The sequence below is a fragment of the Haliotis rufescens genome, unplaced genomic scaffold (genome assembly GCF_023055435.1).
Source record: "Haliotis rufescens isolate VD_foot unplaced genomic scaffold, xgHalRufe1.0.p SCAF_18, whole genome shotgun sequence".
NCBI lineage: Eukaryota > Metazoa > Mollusca > Gastropoda > Lepetellida > Haliotidae > Haliotis > Haliotis rufescens.
Window position 1 is genome coordinate 20,544,425 of NW_025963868.1, and position 24,029 is coordinate 20,568,453.

The 24,029-nt window shown below is 44.6% G+C and overlaps 1 protein-coding gene across 11 annotated transcripts in view; it reads left to right on the forward strand.

Annotated features, from left to right (window-relative positions):
* Window positions 1–24,029, forward strand: part of LOC124147998 — a 434,301-nt gene that overhangs the window by 334,756 nt on the left and 75,516 nt on the right. For all 11 annotated transcript variants that reach the window (XM_048398395.1, XM_048398387.1, XM_048398385.1 and 8 more), the window contains one exon: window positions 20,195–20,247. Coding sequence is in view for 1 of the 11 variants with exons in the window: in XM_046518909.2 (XP_046374865.2) it covers window positions 20,195–20,201 (7 nt within the window). In the remaining 10 variants the exon portion in view is untranslated. The remainder of the gene's footprint in view (window positions 1–20,194; window positions 20,248–24,029) is intronic.

The following is a 24,029-nucleotide window of genomic DNA, read 5'->3' on the forward strand; positions in this document are numbered from 1 at the left end:
TCTTGTCTGTTGACAACTGTCGACTGTTTAATCAATGACTGCCTTTTAACCTGTCTACAGTAAGCTGGGGCTTATTGATTGCCGTATAAATTGTCTCGATTGCCACACAGAATGTATTCTACAGTTTTGAATAATACACACTTACTATCTGGTACTAGTCCCAGAGTGCATATATTCTCTCCCCTGTGGGGATTCTGGGTCAAAACAGGTCCCCTGCAACCTATGCTTGTAGGAAGAAATGGCTAAATGTTTGTTTGTTTGTTTGTTTGTTGTTTAACCCGTACTCAGCAATAGTCCAGCTCTATGACGGCGGTTTGTAAATAATCGAAACATAGGCCATACAATCCAGTGATTGACTTCATGAGATTTGATCCATGCAGTTGGGATCGATGAAGAACAGGGCTTTCAGGCTCCCCCACTGGGATGTGACGGGAATACTCTTCAGAGCAGGGGGCGGTGGGGTAGCCGAGTGGTTAAAGCATTCACCCGTCACTCATCACGTACATATTAGTGACTTATTAAATTGATCATCACTTCATTAAAAAAGACCAGTGATCCAGACAATCTCTTGCTTATTTATTTCTACCCATTTAGTTCACAAGACTTTCGTTAAGAGTGGGCGTGTGAGAGTTATCTGCTCCTGACTGTACTGAGGTGTGGAGGTAAATGTCAGTTCAAGTGTTGATGAGCAGTGACAAGTTCGGCCATCAACACTGTGTGTTAGCCCTTGCTGACCTGTCACAACCCCATGCATCTTTGTAATGTCAGTTTTAATGTCAAGAGAACATTATCTTGATTATACTACAGCATGTGATGGTGACTGGGTACTTATCACAAGACATGACACTGATTGGGCAATTTCAAGAATGAGGGGGTCTGATTTGGCAAAGTTCGAAATGCTTCATAGTGACTGGACAATATTTGTCATGATTCAAGTACAAGTGGTGTAATGTTCAATATCAAGTTGTTGAGCAATGCTTGATGACAAGCCCTGAGTGTTTAGCCTGAACAATACTTTATGACGAACCATGTTTGTGACATTACTTTAATATGTTGGTGGAGTCCATGTTGTATAACAGACTTGCTTTAGACCAGGGACAGACCTGTGAAGATCATGTCATCGTATCCCAATTGTGTGGATCGATTCTCTTGTCAATCACTGAATTGTTTGGTCCAGAGTCAATTATTTTAAGAGCGTTGTTATATTGCTGGGATAGTGGTGAGTGCAGCGTTACACAAACCATCAAAACTAGACCAGGGATGGCCAGTGGTTAAAATGTTCACTCATGCCACCAAAGGCCCAATTTTGATTCACAACATGGAATATTGCTAAATGCAGAACACAGCCCTGCTCTTACTGTTTTCATTGGAAGAAACTTCAAGACTTTTTCCAAAAGATGTTATAACTTCCATACTTCAGAAAACTATGGTTGTTATGAACTCAAGGGGACCACTAATTTTAGTTCGTTATAACCCTAGTTCGTTATAAACATGCATATACAGCATATATATACAGCAAATGGATGGGATAAAAAACCAGGTCGTTATATATGCTGAAAAAATGTGTTCGTTGTACATTGTCGTATTACAATGCTTTAGCTGTTTGCTGATGTCGGGTCAAGCAAGTAGTCACCATGTTGTGTATCCATACAGACTTCAAAATTCCTGCTCGTCCACTAGCTGTGACAACTAACTTGTGCTGAGGACAAGTCAAAATTCTGCTGTGTGGCATAAAATTCCAGTGCTCCCCAACTAGTAGCATTTGAGGAATAAACTTTTAAACCACTACCCAGTACTTCAATTTTGCTTCAAATTGGTACTGAATAAAACTGACAGAAAATGTAAACCAAGTAAACCCTTTGTGTCGTACAGGCAAGACTCGCAGCAAACTCGGAGGACTAATGAAACAAGGTTCATACTTGACCTCTGGACCCGGTCTTAAAAAAGATTTCTAAGGCTGTCATTACAGAACACTTTTGTCCAAATCCAACTTCGACACAAACTTACATACTCTGTCAGCAGGACCAAAAACACCATCAACTCCAAACAAAATACTAAATGACAGAAAAAAACACCTCAGCTATCTTCGCCATCAGCAGGAAGAAAAACACCATCGTCTCCAAACGAAATACTTTAACGAAAGAAATAAGCCCTCAGCTTTAAACAAACAGGCATGAGCATCAGGCATTAATGTAATCGTCAGTCAGGGACAGCATCAAGAAATCTGCTAGTGGGAAGGCACATTGAGATTGAAGGCACTTCCATGGAGTCGGCAGTGTACAAAGTCATTCATCACGTGTGCCGATCCCGACTGAGAGGGATCATTGAGTGTCTAGCCGCATCACCGATATATTGTTAACTTAATATGATGTGATCTTCTGTAATGCAAATATTGTCTGCATCTCATTGATTCTTGCTGCCAAATACCAAGAGCGCTTCGCCATGACAGGGCTGGTTAAGTATATATCCTTTTCAAATATCTGTCTGTGTCTTTACTTATCGAAGGAAGATGAGTTAAGGTGCCGGCTTGCTAATGGTGGGATCAAGAAATTAGGGATTTGGGTAGAATTAGGAGTTAGATTGATGGTATTTTTACGAATTTTATCTGCTTTTTAGGAGGAGGCAGGGAGGAGGAATCTAATTCAGATTTTGACACAAAAATTAACATTTTAGTCAAGAATCAGAAAACACAATTTGTGATAAAAAATGTCATAAAAAAAAAGGATTCTTGGTTATTTGTTTCTGATTAAATATTTGGCAATATGTTCATTTTAATCAATCTTTTAGGTTTATTTTGAAATATGACTCTTATTTACTGTACTTCTGAACTTTGGAAATCCTGAAAAAGGCAAATAAAATTATTTCATGTCAATTCTTTGTAGTCCAAAGACTGTACCTTGGTCGAATATTGCAGAATGTTTCATAATATATCTTGGAGACAGACGGCACAGATATAATGAAATTCAAATGGGGAAAGATGCTATTAATCACATATGTTGAATTACCATGATTCACTCTACAGAAGTGTGTGTAATAGTGAGGTGACTGGCGTACGGGCCTTATAGAGAGGTGTGTTGTCAAGGACGGTGGCTACTACCAAGGTGTATTGCCAGCCTGAGTGGATGTTTGCTGCACTGTCTGACCCAGGAAAACTTCTCCTGCCACATGCTGTCAGACCCTAGATCAATGTTTGAACAGTTCAGGCCACACCTTCAGCCATACATGCATGTGCTGGTTCATCTCCCTCTATCAAGTGGACATTAAATACCCCCCCCCAGTTAGATAAGCGTGTTCATTGACCCACAGCTGTGGTTTTATGTTCTATGTTTTATGTACAGAATGTATGGTGCATGTAACTGTTATATTCAGCACTACATGAGGGAGAATGTGTATGTCCTGGACAAAAGTGTCAAAAGTTACTAGCACTAAAATTGTTGCTAAAGTTTTATGCAAAATTATATATTCTAGTAATTTGTCAGGAGCCTGTTAGTCAGAACACTATGTTGGTCAGGACAGTATTAGTCAGAACACTGTGTTTGTCAGGACACTGTTAGTCAGGACACTAGTACTGTGTTGGTCAGGACACTGTTAGTCAGAACACTAGTACTGTGTTGGTCAGGACACTGTTAGTCAGAACACTGTGTTGGTCAGGACAGTATTAGTCAGAACACTGTGTTTGTCAGGACACTGTTAGTCAGGACACTAGTACTGTGTTGGTCAGGACACTGTTAGTCAGAACACTAGTACTGTGTTGGTCAGGAGCCTGTTAGTCAGAACACGATGTTGGTCAGGACAGTATTAGTCAGAACACTGTGTTTGTCAGGACACTGTTAGTCAGGACACTGTTAGTCAGGACACTAGTACTGTGTTGGTCAGGACACTGTTAGTCAGAACACTAGTACTGTGTTGGTCAGGACACTGTTAGTCAGAACACTGTGTTTGTCAGGACACTGTTAGTCAGGACACTGTTAGTCAGAACACTAGTACTGTGTTGGTCAGGACACTGTTAGTCAGAACACTGTGTTGGTCAGGACACTGTTAGTCAGGACACTAGTACTGTGTAGGTCAGGACTCTTAGTATTTGACTGTATGGTTGTAGACACAGCAGTTCTCTCTGCCAGTCGTCTGATATTCTGTGAAACGTTCCTTTATAACTGGGGGATTCCCTGACCCAGTCTGAGGTCAGCCGAGTCTGACAGCTGGGAGTCTGGCGCCCCCCACCCACTCACCACCCCTCCCCTGGAATGTGGGCGCAAGACAAGCTCTATATTTAGATGTCTAGGCTGAGAAGCAAATAGTTGTATGTTTGTCAGTGGATCTTGCTAGTGTGTGTGTGTGTGTGTGTGTGTGTGTGTGTGTGTGTGTGTGTGTGTGTGTGTGTGTGTGTGTGTGTGTGTGTGTGTGTGTGTGTGTGTGTGTGTGTCCTGTCTATGCCTGTGTGTGTATACTAGGCCAAAAAGATTTACCTGGTATGGGTGGGGTCAGGGGTATATTAATATGTCTGGGGTTGATGGGGCCAGTGAGATATTTATGGGATGGGTGGGGTCAGTGAGATACATTTGGGTGGGTGGGGTCAGTCAGATACATCTGGGTGGGTGGGGTCAGTCAGATACATCTGGGTGGGTGGGGTCAGTCAGATACATCTGGGTGGGTGGGGTCAGTCAGATACATCTGGGTGGGTGAGGTCAGTCAGATACATCTGGGTGGGTGACGTCAGTCAGACATAATTAGGTGGGTGGGGTCAGTCAGATACATCTGGGTGGGTGACGTCAGTCAGACACATCTGGGTGGGTGAAGTCAGTCAGATACATCTGGGTGGGTGAGGTCAGTCAGATACATCTGGGTGGGTGGGGTCAGTCAGGTACATCTGGGTGGGTGGGGTCAGTCAGATACATCTGGGTGGGGGAGGTTAGTCAGACATATCTGGGTGAGTGGGGTTAGTCAGATACATCTGGGTGGGTGAGGTCAGTCAGATACATCTGGGTGGGTGAGGTCAGTCAGATACATCTGGGATGGGGAGGTTAGTCAGATACATCTGGGTGGGTGGGGTCAGTCAGATACATCTGGGATGGGGAGGTTAGTCAGACATATCTGGGTGGGTGGGGTCAGTCAGATACATCTGGGTGGGTGAGGTCAGTCAGATACATCTGGGTGGGTGAGGTCAGTCAGATACATCTGGGATGGGGAGGTTAGTCAGATACATCTGGGTGGGTGGGGTCAGTCAGGTACATCTGGGTGGGTGAGGTCAGTCAGATACATCTGGGTGGGTGAGGTCAGTCAGATACATCTGGGATGGGGAGGTTAGTCAGATACATCTGGGTGGGTGGGGTCAGTCAGGTACATCTGGGTGGGTGGGGTCAGTCAGATACATCTGGGTGGGTGGGGTCAGTCAGGTACATCTGGGTGGGTGGGGTCAGTCAGGTACATCTGGGTGGGTGGGGTCAGTCAGATACATCTGGGTGGGTGAGGTCAGTCAGATACATCTGGGATGGGGAGGTTAGTCAGATACATCTGGGATGGGGAGGTTAGTCAGATACATCTGGGTGGGTGGGGTCAGTCAGGTACATCTGGGTGGGTGGGGTCAGTCAGATACATCTGGGTGGGTGGGGTCAGTCAGGTACATCTGGGTGGGTGGGGTCAGTCAGGTACATCTGGGTGGGTGGGGTCAGTCAGATACATCTGGGTGGGTGAGGTCAGTCAGATACATCTGGGATGGGGAGGTTAGTCAGATACATCTGGGATGGGGAGGTCAGTCAGATACATCTGGGATGGGGAGGTTAGTCAGATACATCTGGGATGGGGAGGTTAGTCAGATACATCTGGGTGGGTGAAGTCAGTCAGGTACATCTGGGTGGGTGGGGTCAGTCAGATACATCTGGGTGGGTGGGGTCAGTCAGGTACATCTGGGTGGGTGGGGTCAGTCAGATACATCTGGGTGGGGGAGGTTAGTCAGACATATCTGGGTGAGTGGGGTTAGTCAGATACATCTGGGTGGGTGAGGTCAGTCAGATACATCTGGGATGGGGAGGTTAGTCAGATACATCTGGGATGGGGAGGTCAGTCAGATACATCTGGGATGGGGAGGTCAGTCAGATACATCTGGGATGGGGAGGTCAGTCAGATACATCTGGGATGGGGAGGTCAGTCAGATACATCTGGGTGGGTGGGGTCAGTCAGGTACATCTGGGATGGGGAGGTTAGTCAGATACATCTGGGATGGGGAGGTCAGTCAGATACATCTGGGATGGGGAGGTCAGTCAGATACATCTGGGTGGGTGAGGTCAGTCAGATACATCTGGGATGGGGAGGTTAGTCAGACATATCTGGGTGGGTGAGGTCAGTCAGATACATCTGGGTGGGGGAGGTTAGTCAGATACATCTGGGTGGGGGAGGTTAGTCAGATACATCTGGGTTGGGGAGGTCAGTCAGATACATCTGAGCCATTTGTGCTGTGTCAGCATTTGTCAAGTAGGTCCAGCTAGCAAAAAAAATATAATGTTTCTTAGAATATTATGTAGGAGCATCAAAGAATGAACTGTCAGTGGTAGAGGATACACTCAGCCTCAGTAAGAACTGTTCATGTCACTTAGGCGTGGGTCTCCAGGGTCGGAAACATTCAAACAGATTATCAGAAAATCAAAGCCTGTTCCTGTCAGTGTCCATTAAGAGATGGTTTCATGTCATCTGCTCAGACAGACCATTATATGTAAGACCAGCAGCACAGTTCCACAAATTTACATCATCCAAATGAAAGCTGAAAGACATTGCCATTGAGATTCTAAGGGTGACAGCACTTGGCCTGAGGGTGTTCTAGCATGAGAGAGGAAGTGTGTTCACAAACCTTCCCGGCAGTGTCATGGGCAAAATACACCTGGTAAGCATTTTGACTGATTTCTTTAGCAAACATTCCAGACTTACCTCATTCCTCCCTGAAACTTGGTTCCGGAATTCCTGGAATTCCAGTGAGTTGCTCTTGGTGTTCAGGAATCTCTGATGTTGGAGCAGACATTGCTGCAGACGTAGTGTTGCAGCAGACACCGGCCGGTGATGGTGAAGGAAGTCTACAGGCTATGTCTGGACCATGTTTTTATCTGCTGTGGGGGGCCAATATGAGCTCAGTGGGACTAACTAAAGCTGGCGAAATGTTCTAATAGTGTTTTAGAATTTCTCACATGTCAACCAATCAGATGTATTCATCTGTTGCTTTCATTTTGCAAGAATGTGGAGTCAGACATTTTGAATTGTGTCGATTGGGTTACTGTTTAACAGTTATGAGTTTACTCAGTGTATACTTCATTTACTTTTAGTTATTGTTTAGTGCTGTCCATACACTGGTTTTGTCATGTGTTTATTTGGTCCTTACATTGGTTTAATTGGTCCTTACATTGGTTTATTTGGTCCATCAATCAGATGAAGCATACTGTAGATTAACCTTTTGCTGTGACCGTATAATATTATAGTCTTATACTCTGTGTCAACCTTGCATTGCGGTTTATCATATTATAATACTCTATATGGATCATGAATTACAAGTAGTATAATACTCAAGGTAATCCTGGCAGTGGTGTATTCAGTATAATTCACTGAATCTGCTGATTAAGCAGTGTGGCCCCAGCTTTATAATGAGGACCATTTGTGGACAGCTGTCAAGCTATGTTGGCTGTACTCCAGTGACCTCAAAAGACAAGTTTATCATTTTGCCTTATAATGAGGCACACGCTCTGTGACAGCTGGTGTTCAGTATGTACTGGGCCAACCTTGAATGTCTGGGTTAGAGTGAGTGTCATATTAACCAACAGCTTGGCCCACCTTGTCTGCTACAAGCATCTTATAATGGGGTATGGTTGTATATTCGGGTAGTGAAGCAGACAGTGTCAACCAGTGGGCTGTCATGTGACACCCCAGGGTTTGTAAGTACTCAACCATACTGTCTACCACTGTAGGTTTATTAAATTGCCTTATAGTGAGGCATGGGGGTAGATGACAGTAGTGTCATGTCTTCTTTCAAAGAGACAGTAATGAAGAGCCCGATTCATCTCCATAGCAAGTAGACCTTCTCCACTGGACTGTTTCAGGTGTAATTTAGGAGAGAGAAAATATCGTCTGTGAGTTTCGCACGGCTAGACTTAGGCATTGTTGCAGATAGCCCAGCTCAAAGGTTTAATAATAATCAAACAGATTTGCTGTCTGGTTGGAGCAAACACATGTGCATCATCAAAGCTTTCCTAATTATTGCCAGACTTTTATTCAAACTTGTAGCTTCAGTAAGGAACTCAGCCAGCCGTCTGACACACGTTCATTATGGGCGCCAGATGGATTGCTTTATGAAATTGTTGCCGTAATGTTTAGAGACAAACACTTATTTCCTGCTGTCCAATTTGACACACTATCGCAACAGATTATTTTTATCTGCTTTCCAGAATAGGATGAGACGCTGAGCAAGTTATGCTTTTATCTTAAAGGAAGCCAGAGTTGTTAAGTAGATTAAAAAAATCCCATTGCGACCTTTTTATGCCACGTACTGCTGAGAGGTACAAGAGCTATGTTTGATCACGATAATGACTTGATTCAGCTTGTGGCAGGAGTATATTTGATGATTCGAAGCCATTGTACGTGTCTATACATTGGGATTGCTGTAGACTTGTTGTATTTCTTTCTGAGGATGACTGGCGTATGCAGATCTCGAACTACACAGCAAATGGCGATCAACAAGCTGAGTGGCTGTAGCCATGAAGCGTTGTTACCATACTTTATGATGTTATTGGGGACACGTGTGGCCCTGTCCTCTGGGGTGCTGTAGGTCGTTTTGTCTATCAGGCAGCCAGAAGCTAGGATTGTGGGTTTGAATGCTATGTTTCTAGTTTGTCAGCACATTTCCGTGTTTGTGGGTTTCAGGAAGGTGGTAATGGTCAGAGACCTGCATCATTTCAGGATTTCCCCCTGATTTCCCCCTGATTCTGTGATAGAACTGAATTACTGTTCAAAGCCACATTAATACCAAACTCGCCTACTGACAGTGGGAGGTAACATTCGATGCAGGATCAACCACAACAGTCAATACATGGAGGTGTTCTTTAGATTCTGTCATGCTAAATATTGTTTGTAACAATGAAACAAATACTGTAGGGGAGCTTCCAGAACTAATCACTATCTATTACAAGACCTCATCAGTTAGCATAATGACGTCTGAACTCCATCTATTCAAAGTCAAGAAGGTGAATATCTTAGTGCATGTCCATTTAAATTATTGGATGAAATAACTTGGAACTTTGGCCTTCTTCCAGTCAAGCTATCATTCGACAAAACGTGTTCAACCAAATTCTCTCATGTACTTAAATATGTTTAGAAATAGACAGTTTTCAGGGGAAGTAACTCTGCATAACATGACACAACATCTTCCAATAACACAACCTTACAAGTCAGGATCCGTGTGCCAGGGTTTAGACTAGGGGAATGCTGTCATATTCATTCTTTGTTTTGTGTTTATTTAAAATCCCCAAAGTCTTTTATTTTGATGTTCGGGATTATGACAAGGTTGTGACTTTTATCCTAATTTCAAACTGACCATTTATATGTATGTTTCTGGTGTGTTGGAGTCAGGCAAGTGTGCTGTTGTGTTGTCTGTCTGACCTCCACTTGCAGTGTTCCCCACAACTACCAGAGTGGGTAACATGGCTCTGCTGCATTTGGAAACTTAAAATGTGAGATTTTTTACTCCTGCTCTTCTTTTCTTAAACGGAAGCGCACTTAAAATATTTAGAGAATGACATTGAAATTTAAATCTCATGTGTTGACACACTGTCTAGACTTTAAGCCAATTTAATACCTCTAATTTATTCCACCTGTACCACCAACCACTGAGTTACCCCACCTGTACCACCAACCACTGAGTTACCCCACCACCTGTACCACCAACCATTGAGATACCCCACCTGGACCACCAACCACTGAGTTACCCCATCTGTACCACCAACCACTGAGTTACCCCACCACCTGTACCACCAACCATTGAGATACCCCACCTGTACCACCAACCACTGAGTTACCCCATCTGTACCACCAACCACTGAGTTACCCCATCTGTACCACCAACCACTGAGTTACCCCACCACCTGTACCACCAACCACTGAGTTACCCGACCAACTGTACCACCAGCCACTGAGTTACCCCACCACCTGTACCACCAACCACTGAGTTACCCCACCACCTGTACCACCAACCATTGAGTTACCCCATCTGTACATCCAACCACTGAGTTACCCCACCACCTGTACCACCAGCCACTGAGTTACCCCACCTGTACCACCAACAACTGAGTTACCCCACCTGTACCACCAACCACTGAGTTACCCCACCACCTGTACCACCAGCCACTCAGTTACCCCACCACCTGTACCACCAACCACTGAGTTACCCCACCTGTACCACCAGCCACTGAGTTACCCCACCACCTGTACCACCAACCATTGAGTTACCCCACCTGGACCACCAACCACTGAGTTACCCCATCTGTACCACCAACCACTGAGTTACCCCACCACCTGTACCACCAGCCACTGAGTTACCCCACCTGGACCACCAACCACTGAGTTACCCCACTACCTGTACCACCAACCACTGAGTTACCCCATCTGTACCACCAGCCACTGAGTTACCCCACTACCTGTACCACCAACCACTGAGTTACCCCATCTGGACCACCAGCCACTGAGTTACCCCACCTGTACCACCAACAACTGAGTTACCCCACCTGTACCACCAACCACTGAGTTACCCCACCACCTGTACCACCAGCCACTCAGTTACCCCACCACCTGTACCACCAACCACTGAGTTACCCCACCTGTACCACCAGCCACTGAGTTACCCCACCACCTGTACCACCAACCATTGAGTTACCCCACCTGGACCACCAACCACTGAGTTACCCCATCTGTACCACCAACCACTGAGTTACCCCACCACCTGTACCACCAGCCACTGAGTTACCCCACCTGGACCACCAACCACTGAGTTACCCCACTACCTGTACCACCAACCACTGAGTTACCCCATCTGTACCACCAGCCACTGAGTTACCCCACCACCTGTACCACCAACCATTGAGTTACCCCACCACCTGTACCACCAACCACTGAGTTACCCCACCACCTGGACCACCAACCACTGAGTTACCCCACCACCTGTACCACCAACCACTGAGTTACCCCATCTGTACCACCAGCCACTGAGTTACCCCACCACCTGTACCACCAACCACTGAGTTACCCCACCACCTGTACCACCAACCACTGAGTTACCCCACCACCTGTACCACCAACCATTGAGTTACCCCACCACCTGTACCACCAACCACTAAGTTACCCCACCATCTGTACCACCAACCATTGAGTTACCCCACCACCTGTACCACCAACCACTGAGTTACCCCACCTGGACCACCAACCACTGAGTTACCCCACCACCTGTACCACCAACCACTGAGTTACCCCACCACCTGTACCACCAACCACTGAGTTACCCCACCACCTGTACCACCAACCACTGAGTTACCCCACCACCTGTACCACCAACCACTGAGTTACCCCACCACCTGTACCACCAACAACTGAGTTACCCCACCTGTACCACCAACCACTGAGTTACCCCACCTGTACCACCAACCACTGAGTTCCCCCACCACCTGTACCACCAACCACTGAGTTACCCCACCTGGACCACCAACCACTGAGTTACCCCACCACCTGTACCACCAACAACTGAGTTACCCCACCTGTACCACCAACAACTGAGTTACCCCACCTGTACCACCAACCACTGAGTTACCCCATCTGTACCACCAACCACTGAGTTACCCCACCACCTGTACCACCAACCACTGAGTTACCCCACCACCTGTACCACCAACCACTGAGTTACCCCACCACCTGTACCACCAACCACTGAGTTACCCCACCACCTGTACCACCAACCACTGAGTTACCCCACCTGTACCACCAACAACTGAGTTACCCCACCACCTGTACCACCAACCACTGAGTTACCCCACCACCTGTACCACCAACAACTGAGTTACCCCACCTGTACCACCAACCACTGAGTTACCCCACCACCTGTACCACCAACAACTGAGTTACCCCACCACCTGTACCACCAGCCATTGAGTTACCCCACCACCTGTACCACCAACCACTGAGTTACCCCACCACCTGTACCACCAACCACTGAGTTCCCCCACCACCTGTACCACCAGCCACTGAGTTACCCAACCACCTGTACCACCAGCCACTGAGTTACCCCACCACCTGTACCACCAACCACTGAGTTACCCCACCACCTGTACCACCAACCACTGAGTTCCCCCACCACCTGTACCACCAGCCACTGAGTTACCCCACCACCTGTACCACCAGCCACTGAGTTACCCCACCACCTGTACCACCAACTGAGTTACCCCACCACCTGTACCACCAGCCCCTGAGTTACCCCACCACCTGTACCACCAACAACTGAGTTACCCCCCCACCTGTACCACCAACCACTGAGTTACCCCACCACCTGTACCACCAACCACTGAGTTACCCCACCACCTGTACCACCAACCACTGAGTTACCCCACCTGTACCACCAACCACTGAGTTACCCCACCACCTGTACCACCAACAACTGAGTTACCCCACCACCTGTACCACCAGCCACTGAGTTACCCCACCACCTGTACCACCAGCCACTGAGTTACCCCACCACCTGTACCACCAACCACTGAGTTACCCCACCACCTGTACCACCAACCACTGAGTTCCCCCACCACCTGTACCACCAGCCACTGAGTTACCCAACCACCTGTACCACCAGCCACTGAGTTACCCCACCACCTGTATACCGATGGCCACTTGCCCCAGTCAAGTACTTCTGTGATCTGTTATCATGGTAGGTGACTGTCACTGTTAAGTATTAGATGTCATACTCTGGAGTTTCTCCCCTGATGAGATAATGCATGCTGACAATGCCTACATTATTAGTCTAGACAGCAGGTTATTTCTACAAGTTCAGCAATTGTTTAATTATTAACATCAGCGACTTTAATACAGCTATCTTCCCTGCTTTTACCAGATCATGTTCTAATGGTTGCATTGTCACTTTTGAAATTTGCCATTTGTGTAATGTTCTGTGGAATGCTGATCGTATTACCTGGTTGTGTGTATATTGATATCAGATTTGGCATTGGCTACACACTTGGAGGAAAGATATGAACTAACATTATGGTTATTAGGGCATACTCATTCTGATCATTTAATGTGTGTAAACATTAAACATTTAGGCGTCCTTAGATCCAAACACCAGGGGAGACGTCGAGGACCCCCTTATTTTGTTACACGGATAAAGTACTAACCTCTTGCCTGTATGGCCCCGTCTCTCATCCAACCATTGTCAGAAGCAGTCCTGAAACACTTACATACTTTCATTACTACAGTGGTTAAGATACTCTGTTCATTCTCTCAGTCATGCAAGAACATAAAAACTGTTTTCTTGTGTGACATCTTGTAATGCAACCTCCCGGTTGAGATGTCTTGTATATCAGTGTAACATTACAGAACTCAACATGACTTCCTCAATTATTAATGTGCTGTTTTTTTTAATGATAGCCACTAGTCATATACAGTACCTAAGATCATCAACATATATGATGGAAAAAAAATCCATTCTTTTTTTTCTCTCCAGTTTCAAAAGAAGGGAAGGAAATGAAGATTGTACAAGTGCACACTACCAAACATTCCACCTCACTACCAAACATTCCACCTCACATTCCACCTCACTACCAAACATTCCACCTCACTATCAATCATTCCACCACTCTACCAAACGTTCCACCTCACATTCCACCTGACTACCAAACATTCCACCTGACTACCAAACATTCCACCTGACTACCAAACATTCAACCTGACTACCATATATTCCACCTGACTACCAAACATTCCACCTGACTACCAAACATTCCACCTGACTACCATATATTCAACCTGACTACCCAACATTCCACCTCACTACCAAACATTCCACCTCACTACCAAACATTCCACCACACTACCAAACATTCCACCTCACTACCAAACATACCACCTCAATACCAAACATTCCACCTCACTACCAAACATTCCACCACACTACCAATCATTCCACCTCACTACCAAACATTCAACGTCACTACCAAACATCAAACCTCATATTACTTTTAACTGCCTCCCCAGTCTAGTGTATAGAGTGTCAGCCTGGAAAGCGGAATGTCTGGTTCCATCCCAGGGTGCATTATACCAAAAGACGTTAAAAGATGTCACCCTGCTTGGCATTCGGCATTTAGGGGATAACACAAGGACTGTCGCTGTATTAGTGCAGCAATCTTAACTTAATGTTAATCCCTATTCCATCTCACCTCACCTCACCCAACCGTTGTGTCCCTGGGATAAGTAAGGCCCATTGTTGAAGTGTCCCTGGGATAAGTAAGGCCCATTGTTGAAGTGTCCCTGGGATAAGTAAGGTTAAAGGAACACCCCACTGTTGAAGTGTCCCTGGGATAAGTAAGGTTAAAGGAACACCCCACTGTTGAAGTGTCCCTGGGATAAGTAAGGTTAAAGGAACACCCCACTGTTGAAGTGTCCCTGGGATAAGTAAGGCCCACTGTTGAAGTGTTCCTGGGATAAGTAAGGCCCACTGTTGAAGTGTCCCTAGGATAAGAAAGGCCCACTGTTGAAGTGTCCCTGGGATAAGTAAGGTTAAAGGAACACTCCATTGTTGAAGTGTCCCTGGGATAAGTAAGGTTAAAGGAACACTCCATTGTTGAAGTGTCCCTGGGATAAGTAAGGTTAAAGGAACACTCCATTGTTGAAGTGTCCCTGGGATAAGTAAGGTTAAAGGAACACCCCACTGTTGAAGTGTCCCTGGGATAAGTAAGGTTAAAGGAACACTCCATTGTTGAAGTGTCCCTGGGATAAGTAAGGTTAAAGGAACACTCCATTGTTGAAGTGTCCCTGGGATAAGTAAGGTTTAAGGAACACTCCATTGTTGAAGTGTCCCTGGGATAAGTAAGGTTTAAGGAACACTCCATTGTTGAAGTGTCCCTGGGATAAGTAAGGTTTAAGGAGATCATTTGCTGCAGACTTGGTATGCCCTCGGTCTAGACACTTGCTGTTAATTATTGATGGTTAGCATAGCGGGATCTAGCTGGCATTTGGATTGGTGTGCTCCATTGGTAGACATGCAGATGTAGATATAGAGACTATGAATATTTCACAAAGGCCAAGGCTTGGAGCTAGATGCTGAGGAAGGGAATAAAAGACGAAAAATGAAATTAAAAATTCATGGAATAAAGTAGACCAAACGATTTGGGTAATATTGAAAGGGCATGCTTGATGCTGATATGGTGGTGGGGATATTGGATGTCGAACATATCGGTTTATCTGGTAAATGGTTATATTTAATATGAATATGGGGGTGGCATATTAAATGTTGAACACATAAATTTGTAATATGAGGAGGATAATAATAATAATAATAATAATAATAATAAGTATGCATATTTGCATTCAATCCCTTAAATATGTTCGCAACGCTACATAATTATTACATTAGACCTGAGTACTTGAACAAGGGGAGGAAAGGATTTATGCATCAAGAGGTTCTGGGGGTATTCAAGAGGGCTTGCAAAAGTTGAGTTCCTTCACGACAGAACAGTGTAAAATGATTGGACAGCTATTTTTAGAACCAGATTCAAAATGAAAATTGTTTATGGGAGTATTGACATCACTTCCAAAATGAAGCTATGATGGTAAATTTGTCCAGGGTGTTTATCAATTAGAATGGAGATATAATACCCTGGATAAGCCAAGATGATCCAAATAGGCAAATTTACCAAAGACATAATCAGCCCTGATTCTGCCTGCATGCACGAGATAGACTGATACCACAAGTGGTTATTAACATGGACTGTTCTTTGAACACTGGTGCAGCTGTCCACCATGATTGTGGAGAGTGTCAGAACTTTCACATTCTAAAGCCGTGGTGTATTACTTAAGCTGGGGGGAGTGGAGGGGATATGTCTACGAATGTACTATTGGTCTTCCTGAGTTACCTCCCTTGACACTGCCAAAATACCACTTGGACCGCTGAGACTTCTCGATTTTCAACTGAAAGGTTATCACTGGGAATAATAGCTTTGTTAGACAAACCGATGTCTGTAATTTGAAAGTTATTCCATCTGTTTGGGTTTCATGCAAAAGTTGCACCTAAGCTGCTGCTGGCCTTCAAAGTAGCCGTCAAGCGGTCATTTCATAAACGGCTTCAGTGCCTTGCCGGTCTATTGGATACTGCGACTGCCCGGATAGCGGAACGTCAGTGGTTTGATCCCTGGCATTGTCATACCAAAAGAAGGTACTTGTATTACCCTGCCTGGCGCTTGGCATTAAGGGCTAAAACAAGGACTGGTCGGCTTAGAGTCAGTATACTGTGTCTAAATGGAGTATTCATGTTAAACAGAGGAGACCCATGAATGTAGCGGGTTAGAATAGGTCTACAACAACCCATGCTTGTGAGAGGCCACCAATGGGATCGGTGGTCAGACACACTGACTTGGCTGATGCATGTCATCGTATCTCAACTGTGTGGATGGATCAATGCTTGTAATGTTAATTGCTGGATTGTCTGGTCCAGACTTATTAATTATTTACAGACCACCGTCATGTAGCTGGAATATTACTTTGTGCTGTGTGAAACAAACAAACAAATAAACAAACAAAACATTAAGCTGAGGCATGGTGTTTCAGTTGGCTAGCAATATGAAAATGGACTACAGCCTGGACTAGTACAAACAGCCAAACACACACACACGTGCTTGCACTTCGGTAAATAAGTGCAATGATCTTGACCGCGATGCTAAGCCCCATTTGACCTCACATCAGCTTTGTGGGGCAAGACACTGGTTGTTATCTTTAATATCGTTTGCAAAGGCATTTCCCAGTTCTCCTTATAACATTCAACACAAATTGTGGTTCTCTATTTTAAAATTACAAACAGCTACATTTGTGTTATAAAAAACTTTCACTTCCATATGAAAAGAGGATTATCTTCGGATGCTCTAATATTAAATCTTTGATACCAAATTGTTACACCCCAGCTGTGAATGAATGGTTTTAATACAGTAATGGAAATTGCAAAATCTTGAGCATAAAAAAAACATGTTTCAACTCCCATCTTGAGCGTCCCTACTTCCATGGCGACGGTGATTTTCTTTCACGTGTACATTAAATCTTCAATGTGGAGATTTATTGAAGTTGTAAGTCTCGGGCCCTGTGGTAATGCAGTTGGTCCCTATTGACTCTCGTGGCACAATGGCCGTCTGGGAGAGTGTGTCGGTGTAGTAACTTGTACTTGGCTGTGCACTTTGAAACTTTAAGTTAGATTCCAAGTCAGTCTACATGTATTGTGGCGATGGCCGACGTCGTGCTCGTTTGCGGACTGCCTTAATTGACAGGAAGTCGCTCGTCTCGCGACAAGAAGCCAGTTATGAAGTAATTTTGCGCTCGACCAGACACCAGCTAAAGCGATTTAGTGAGAGCAAGGGGCTAGGCAAGGGAGACAATCATGTTTGAGCACAGTAAATTAAAGAGAACTGTTCTCGCTGTTGGTGTAAACTGTTTGGGCAGTGAAAGATGTCTGGCAATCTGGACAACAGAGATCATCTAGACCGTAGACGCTGACCATCACACGATCTGGACGCAGATGCATCGTCTCATTGAACACGGCTGGCTCCTTGAGACAATTGTGGCCAGGCTAAAAGGTTGGCGACCATAAACTGCTCGCGTGGTCAAGCCAGCGATAGATTAATGGTCTGATCATGGTCTGTGGTCTGCCTGAAAAGAGCTGTGAAATCTTAAATAAAACAAAATACCATTAAGCCAATACGGATTGTCTCCTCACAGGCCTGCCTTGCTGGAAGCAGCAGGGTTATTGCCCTCTTGTTGGATTCTCAAGTCCGGCACAGATTTGGTTGGGTCGGAAAAAATGAGAACAAAGAGGAGACAGGGTTTTCAGTGGGTTTCTGTGATTGTTGGATTGCTTGTGAGAGCTTTCCTCACACTGAACAGATAACAGCAAGTGGGCGAGGCCGGATGAGGATGCGTTTAGCCGGCTGTATCTGGACCTATTGCACTGTAGGGAGAGATAGGCAGCTTAATAGGCTGACTTGTATGTATTATGTAGTATGGCCTATGAATGTTTCATTTGCTGTCTGGTAGTGTGGGTTGTATTTAAAAGGCAATGTTTTTTATGAAACTTAGGCCTCGTGAGGGTTGTTGTTAAGGGATCAGTGGACATTGATAGGAACGTAATGGAGCTGTTTTAGAAAATCGGGAGAGTGAACATGTTGTGGTTACGTCGCACTCAAGTGTGCAGGAGAGTTAAACAGCGATAGAAATTGGCACTAGTCCTTGCCAAACTGCCCAATGGGTAAGGTGTCATAGGCCTTAAGAACTAGTAGAAATATGCCATATTTAAGGGTTTTCTGTGTGTAATTATAAGGACTCATGGACAAAATATGTTCATTTCTATCGCTGAAGGGAAAGAGATGTCTGGCAAGAAATAAGATGACATGGAGTTGGAGAAAGCCTTTGAAACATATTTGATGATGTTTAGTGTCAGGTCACTGCCAACCAGAAGATTACTTTAGATCCATCTTCAATCTCAGTCATTTTCACTTCACCAAGGTTAGGTAAGGAGCAAGTGTAGGGCTCGATTTAAGGAACTTCATGTAACCTGCACTAGGTACATGTGCATGTGAAAACCTAGTTGCACCAAACTAAACCAGATTGCACCAGGTACATGTGGATGTGAAAACCGAGTTGCACCTGTCCGAACCAGATTGCACCAGATGCATGCTGACATGAAAACCTAGTGGTTGCACCAGACTAAGCCAGAATGCACCTTGGTCCCCAAAATTAAAAAAAGTTGAAACATAGATGCATAAATAGTCTGAATAAATAAATCTCACATCACAGATGAACGTGTCATAATTTTATATAAATTAATAACCTATTGCTGTAAACGTGATAGGAACATGTGCGCACAATCTTGAAGTACCCACGGTGTGATGACGTCAATCCCAAGACCAGATGACAAATAACACATAATACAAGGACTAGTGATGTAGCATGTTACAGAAAACTTCGAGGTAATCAGTATGTTCAAAGATCGTTGTTGTGTGGACAAGTAAGGGTTAGTCAGACACAAGTTAATTATTTTTATATGCCCTTGATGCATGTAGATATATATAGTATGTTGCCATTTTCAATAATAGGTTGCACATGTGCAAGTTTTATAAAGCTATATCATGCCTTGCCCTTTGTTATTTCTGAGTCCTCAAAGTTTATTGTGTGAGTCACACTGTGCATTTACAATGTCCATATGGTCAGCCGTGTTTGTCATGTTTATGAAAAAGTCTAGCTGCCACTCCGTTGTTTACAAATGTGATTCTAAGTGTGTTCTTCAGGCACCAGGATCTTATTACCATCTAGGCACAGTAACACAAGGAGTTTCTAACCTTTAAGACAAATATTATGTCAAACATAACACGATACTTCCTAGGTTTGAAATTCATTTTGACCTTGTAGGCTTAGTCCCTATAATAACAGTAAAATCTACTGACCCGTGAAGATCCGGGGTAGAATATGTCTTCAGCAACCCATGCTTGCCATGAAAAGCGACTGCTTGTCGTAAGAGGCGACTATCGGGATCGGGTGGTCAGGCTCACTGACTTGGTTTGATGCATGTTATCGTATCCCAATTGCGTGGATCGATGCTCATGATATTAATCACTGGATTTTCTGGTCCAGACTCGATTATTGACAGTCCGTTGTCATATAGCTGGAATATTGCTGAGTGTGACGTTAAACAGCAAACTTAAGATTTACTGAAAAGAGCCTTTTTGGGCAAGTACAACAAATGTTTTCTACCTTGCAGTCTGCAACTAGTTTGAAGCCCGAGGCTAGTAACATTCTATTCGGTCTTTTAAGCTCAGCTGATAGTAGTTCATATTGTGACACTAAAATCTATTGAAAATGTTGCCAACAGACTTTTTGGGGCTTGTGCTCTGAAGTTTCTGGGACAGAATGCCTTGTACTAATATGGTTTACTTTATTTCAGAATTTAGACATGGAGTTGTGTACCTGCAGTGGATGATGCACTGTCTGGACTAGGTGAGTACATGTTATTGTTTAGCAGGGGAAGACACGGTTGGTCACACCACACTAGTCTGGAGCTCATTTTGTACGGACTAGTGGTTCATGTAAAACAGCTAGAGTTGGGGAGAAGTCAACTAGTCTGGCAAGTCTTCAGCGATTGTAGCTGGTCCTGCTTCAACAAGACAAAAATACTGTGTTTACATTTTCTGTCAATTTTGTTCAGTTTCAATTTGTAGCCAAATTGAAGCATTGAGAACTGTTTCAGAATTATAACAGTTTTTACCAGTCATTGGTGTTGTATTTGTCCTAAGCACAGTTTTGTAGTCTCGGACTAGCGTGAATTTCGAAGGAGTGAGTGAGTTGGGTTTAACGCCGCTTTTAACAGTATTCCAGTTATATCACGGCGTGTCAGCTTAATGTGGGAGGAAAGGAATTTCGAAGGATAGAACAATAAGGTATGAGCCAAAGGTTCTGAGTTGGTGGTATCTTGATGCTTGATACATCGTCAATCTATACTAGTGTGACTAATGTCATCATCCCTTCTTCATGTCCTCAGCAACTAAGGGTGAAACAATACACCGATATTCCGATGCATCGCGATACTTGACCCACGATATGATATACGATAAACATGGGCCCATTTAATCGATACACCACGATACGGAACGGAAATCTCAAGTACAGCGTTTCCTCGCTATTGTGACTTTCAATAAACCGCTAACTTGGTTATAGCGCGCGGTAACTCATGGCTCCCCAAAACATACTTACATTTTTAATAAGCTCAGATTTTACACCGACAGATGTTTTTCCCCATCTAAAAAAACACTATCAGCTGATCACCGCAAGCACATAACACCGAAAATACCAGTCAGCAAATCCGAACTGAAGTACGCAATTCAATATCTTTATTATACTATCTTGTTATTAAAACGTGTTCATTGTATATCTGGACTTGTGTTTGTAATATATTTTATTTATTTTATTCAAAATTTCATTTAATGTTGTTTTCATTAAGTTATGTGAAATCGTGTGTGAAGAGATACAGCAACCACGGTCAGATTACCGCTTTTGACGCACTGAAACGAACTTTAGTTGCTAGAGAATGGATACATATATTAAAAATGCCATACTTTGACTCGTTATAAGTCATATTTGTGGCAGTTTGGCTAATATGTCAACATAACGTTTTCGCAATCGAAATACATGTAGCACGGGAAATCCCTAGGGTGACTGGTCAAATTGTTCCGTACGTAAAAAATATCCTGCAACAGCAATCACCAGTACCAAAATGCTACACTTGTGGTTCTTATAATTTGAAATATATATATAGTAAAAGCTGCAACTAAGGTAACACGATATTGGAATATATTATTCCTGATAAAACAATAATTTCAGATACAATTTCTTCGACCATTGCATCAAAATTCTTTGAAGTTGTATCACTGGTGGAGTACATTAATTATTTTTCTGGTGTTTGAACTTTGAATTGTTTTAAAGGGAAGTTAGAGAAAGTTCCACTTTGAAGCTGAACAACTTCAGTAGTCTTGTTATTATAAAATAATTTTGACTGTTTTTTTTTTATCAAGATGCGTATCGTATCGTGACCTTCCTGTATCGTTGCAGCCCTATCAGCAACCCATGCTTGCCGTAAAAGGCGACTATGCTTGTTGTAAGAGGAGACTGACAGGATCGGGAGGTCAAGCTTGCTGACTTAGGTGATGCATGTCATCGTATCCAAATTGTGTAGATCGATGCTTATGATGTCAATCACTGGATTGTGTGGTCCAGACTCCATTATTTACGGACCATGTAGCTGGAAGATTGCTGAGTGTGGTGTTGCACAAACAAACAAACAAACAAACCTGTACTTGCACCACTGAGTAATAGAGGTCATATATGAAAAAAAGAAAAGTATGATTTGCCTACATCATTTCAGGTTTAATTTTCTTACTAAATTGATTTGGTGATTGTCAGTGCTAGTTGTGATCCTCCTAGAGTCTGAGAGCTCCCTGTACGACTGTGCAATGCGTACATCAATATCTGTCTCCATGATTAGGAACAATGTATATGTCAACTTTTGCTGGGGTTTTGTGTGCAGTCTGACAGCGCCCCTAATGATTAGCCTGTGCCACGCTGCTGTAGCATGTAGTCATCAAGTCGTATTTCCAGTCTGCTCTCAAGTCGTGGCAATGGTTTGATGTACCGGCTAAACTTGCCCGGAGTGGTGAACTTTGTTATGGTCTGATGTGGAGTAACATGGTGGAAGTTAATGTTGTGTAATTGAATTTATGAGAATATTTTGTGATTTTTAACTTGTCCCTTTTCTACCAATGATTGATCCACATGATCAATGCTCGTAAAGTCTTTGTGAACCGAGTCCACTTTCAACCCACTCCTCCCATCACGGATGTTACCAATTTACTTTTCACACCCAGGCAGTATCCTACATCCATACATCTACCCTCCCCTGCCTTCCAACACACACTCAGCCACCCTACGACAACCACCCCTACATACCACCCCATGTATCCACCCCACCCATCTCACATCTCTACATCTACCCTCCCCTGCCTTCCAACACACACTCAGCCACCCTACGACAACCACCCCTACATACCACCCCATGTATCCACCCCACCCATCTCACATCTCTACATCTACCCTCCCCTGCCTTCCAACACACACTCAGCCACCCTACGACAACCACCCCTACATACCACCCCATGTATCCACCCCACCCACCTCACATCTCTACATCTACCCTTCCCTGCCTTCCAACACACACTCAGCCACCCTACGACAACCACCCCTACATACCACCCCATGTATCCACCCCACCCATCTCACATCTCTACATCTACCCTCCCCTGCCTTCCAACACACACTCAGCCACCCTACGACAACCACCCCTACATACCACCCCATGTATCCACCCCACCCATCTCACATCTCTACATCTACCCTCCCCTGCCTTCCAACACACACTCAGCCACCCTACGATAACCACCCCTACATACCACCCCATGTATCCACCCCACCCATCTCACATCTCTACATCTACCCTCCCCTGCCTTCCAACACACACCCAGCCACCCTACCACAACCACCCCTACATACCACCCCATGTATCCACCCCACCCATCTCACATCTCTACATCTACCCTCCCCTGCTTTCCAACACACACTCAGCCACCCTACGACAACCACCCCTACATACCACCCCATGTATCCACCCCTTCCACCTCACATCTCTACATCTACCCTCCCCTGCCTTCCAACACACACTCAGCCACCCTACGACAACCACCCCTACATACCACCCCATGTATCCACCCCACCCATCTCACATCTCTACGTCTACCCTCCCTAAATGCAACCCCCACCACCCTTTATCTGTCCCCAACACCCTGTATCCTAGCCTACTAACACATATCCTACCCAAAGCCTAGCTATATCCCACCCCCTATACAATCTCCAGACACACCATATCCCATCCCCAGACATACTATATCCCATCTCCACCACAGACACACCATATATCCCACCTACAGCCCTGCTATATCCCAACATGCTATATCCCATCTCCACCACAGACACACTGTATATCCCACCCACGGCCCTGCTATATCCCAACACGCTATATTCCAACACGCTATATCCCATCCTCACACTCTGTATCTCAACCCGAGACACGCTGTATCCCATCCCCAACACCCTATATCCCACCCCCAGACACGCTATATCCCATCCCCAACACCCTATATCCCGGCCCCAGACACGCTATATCCCATCCCCAA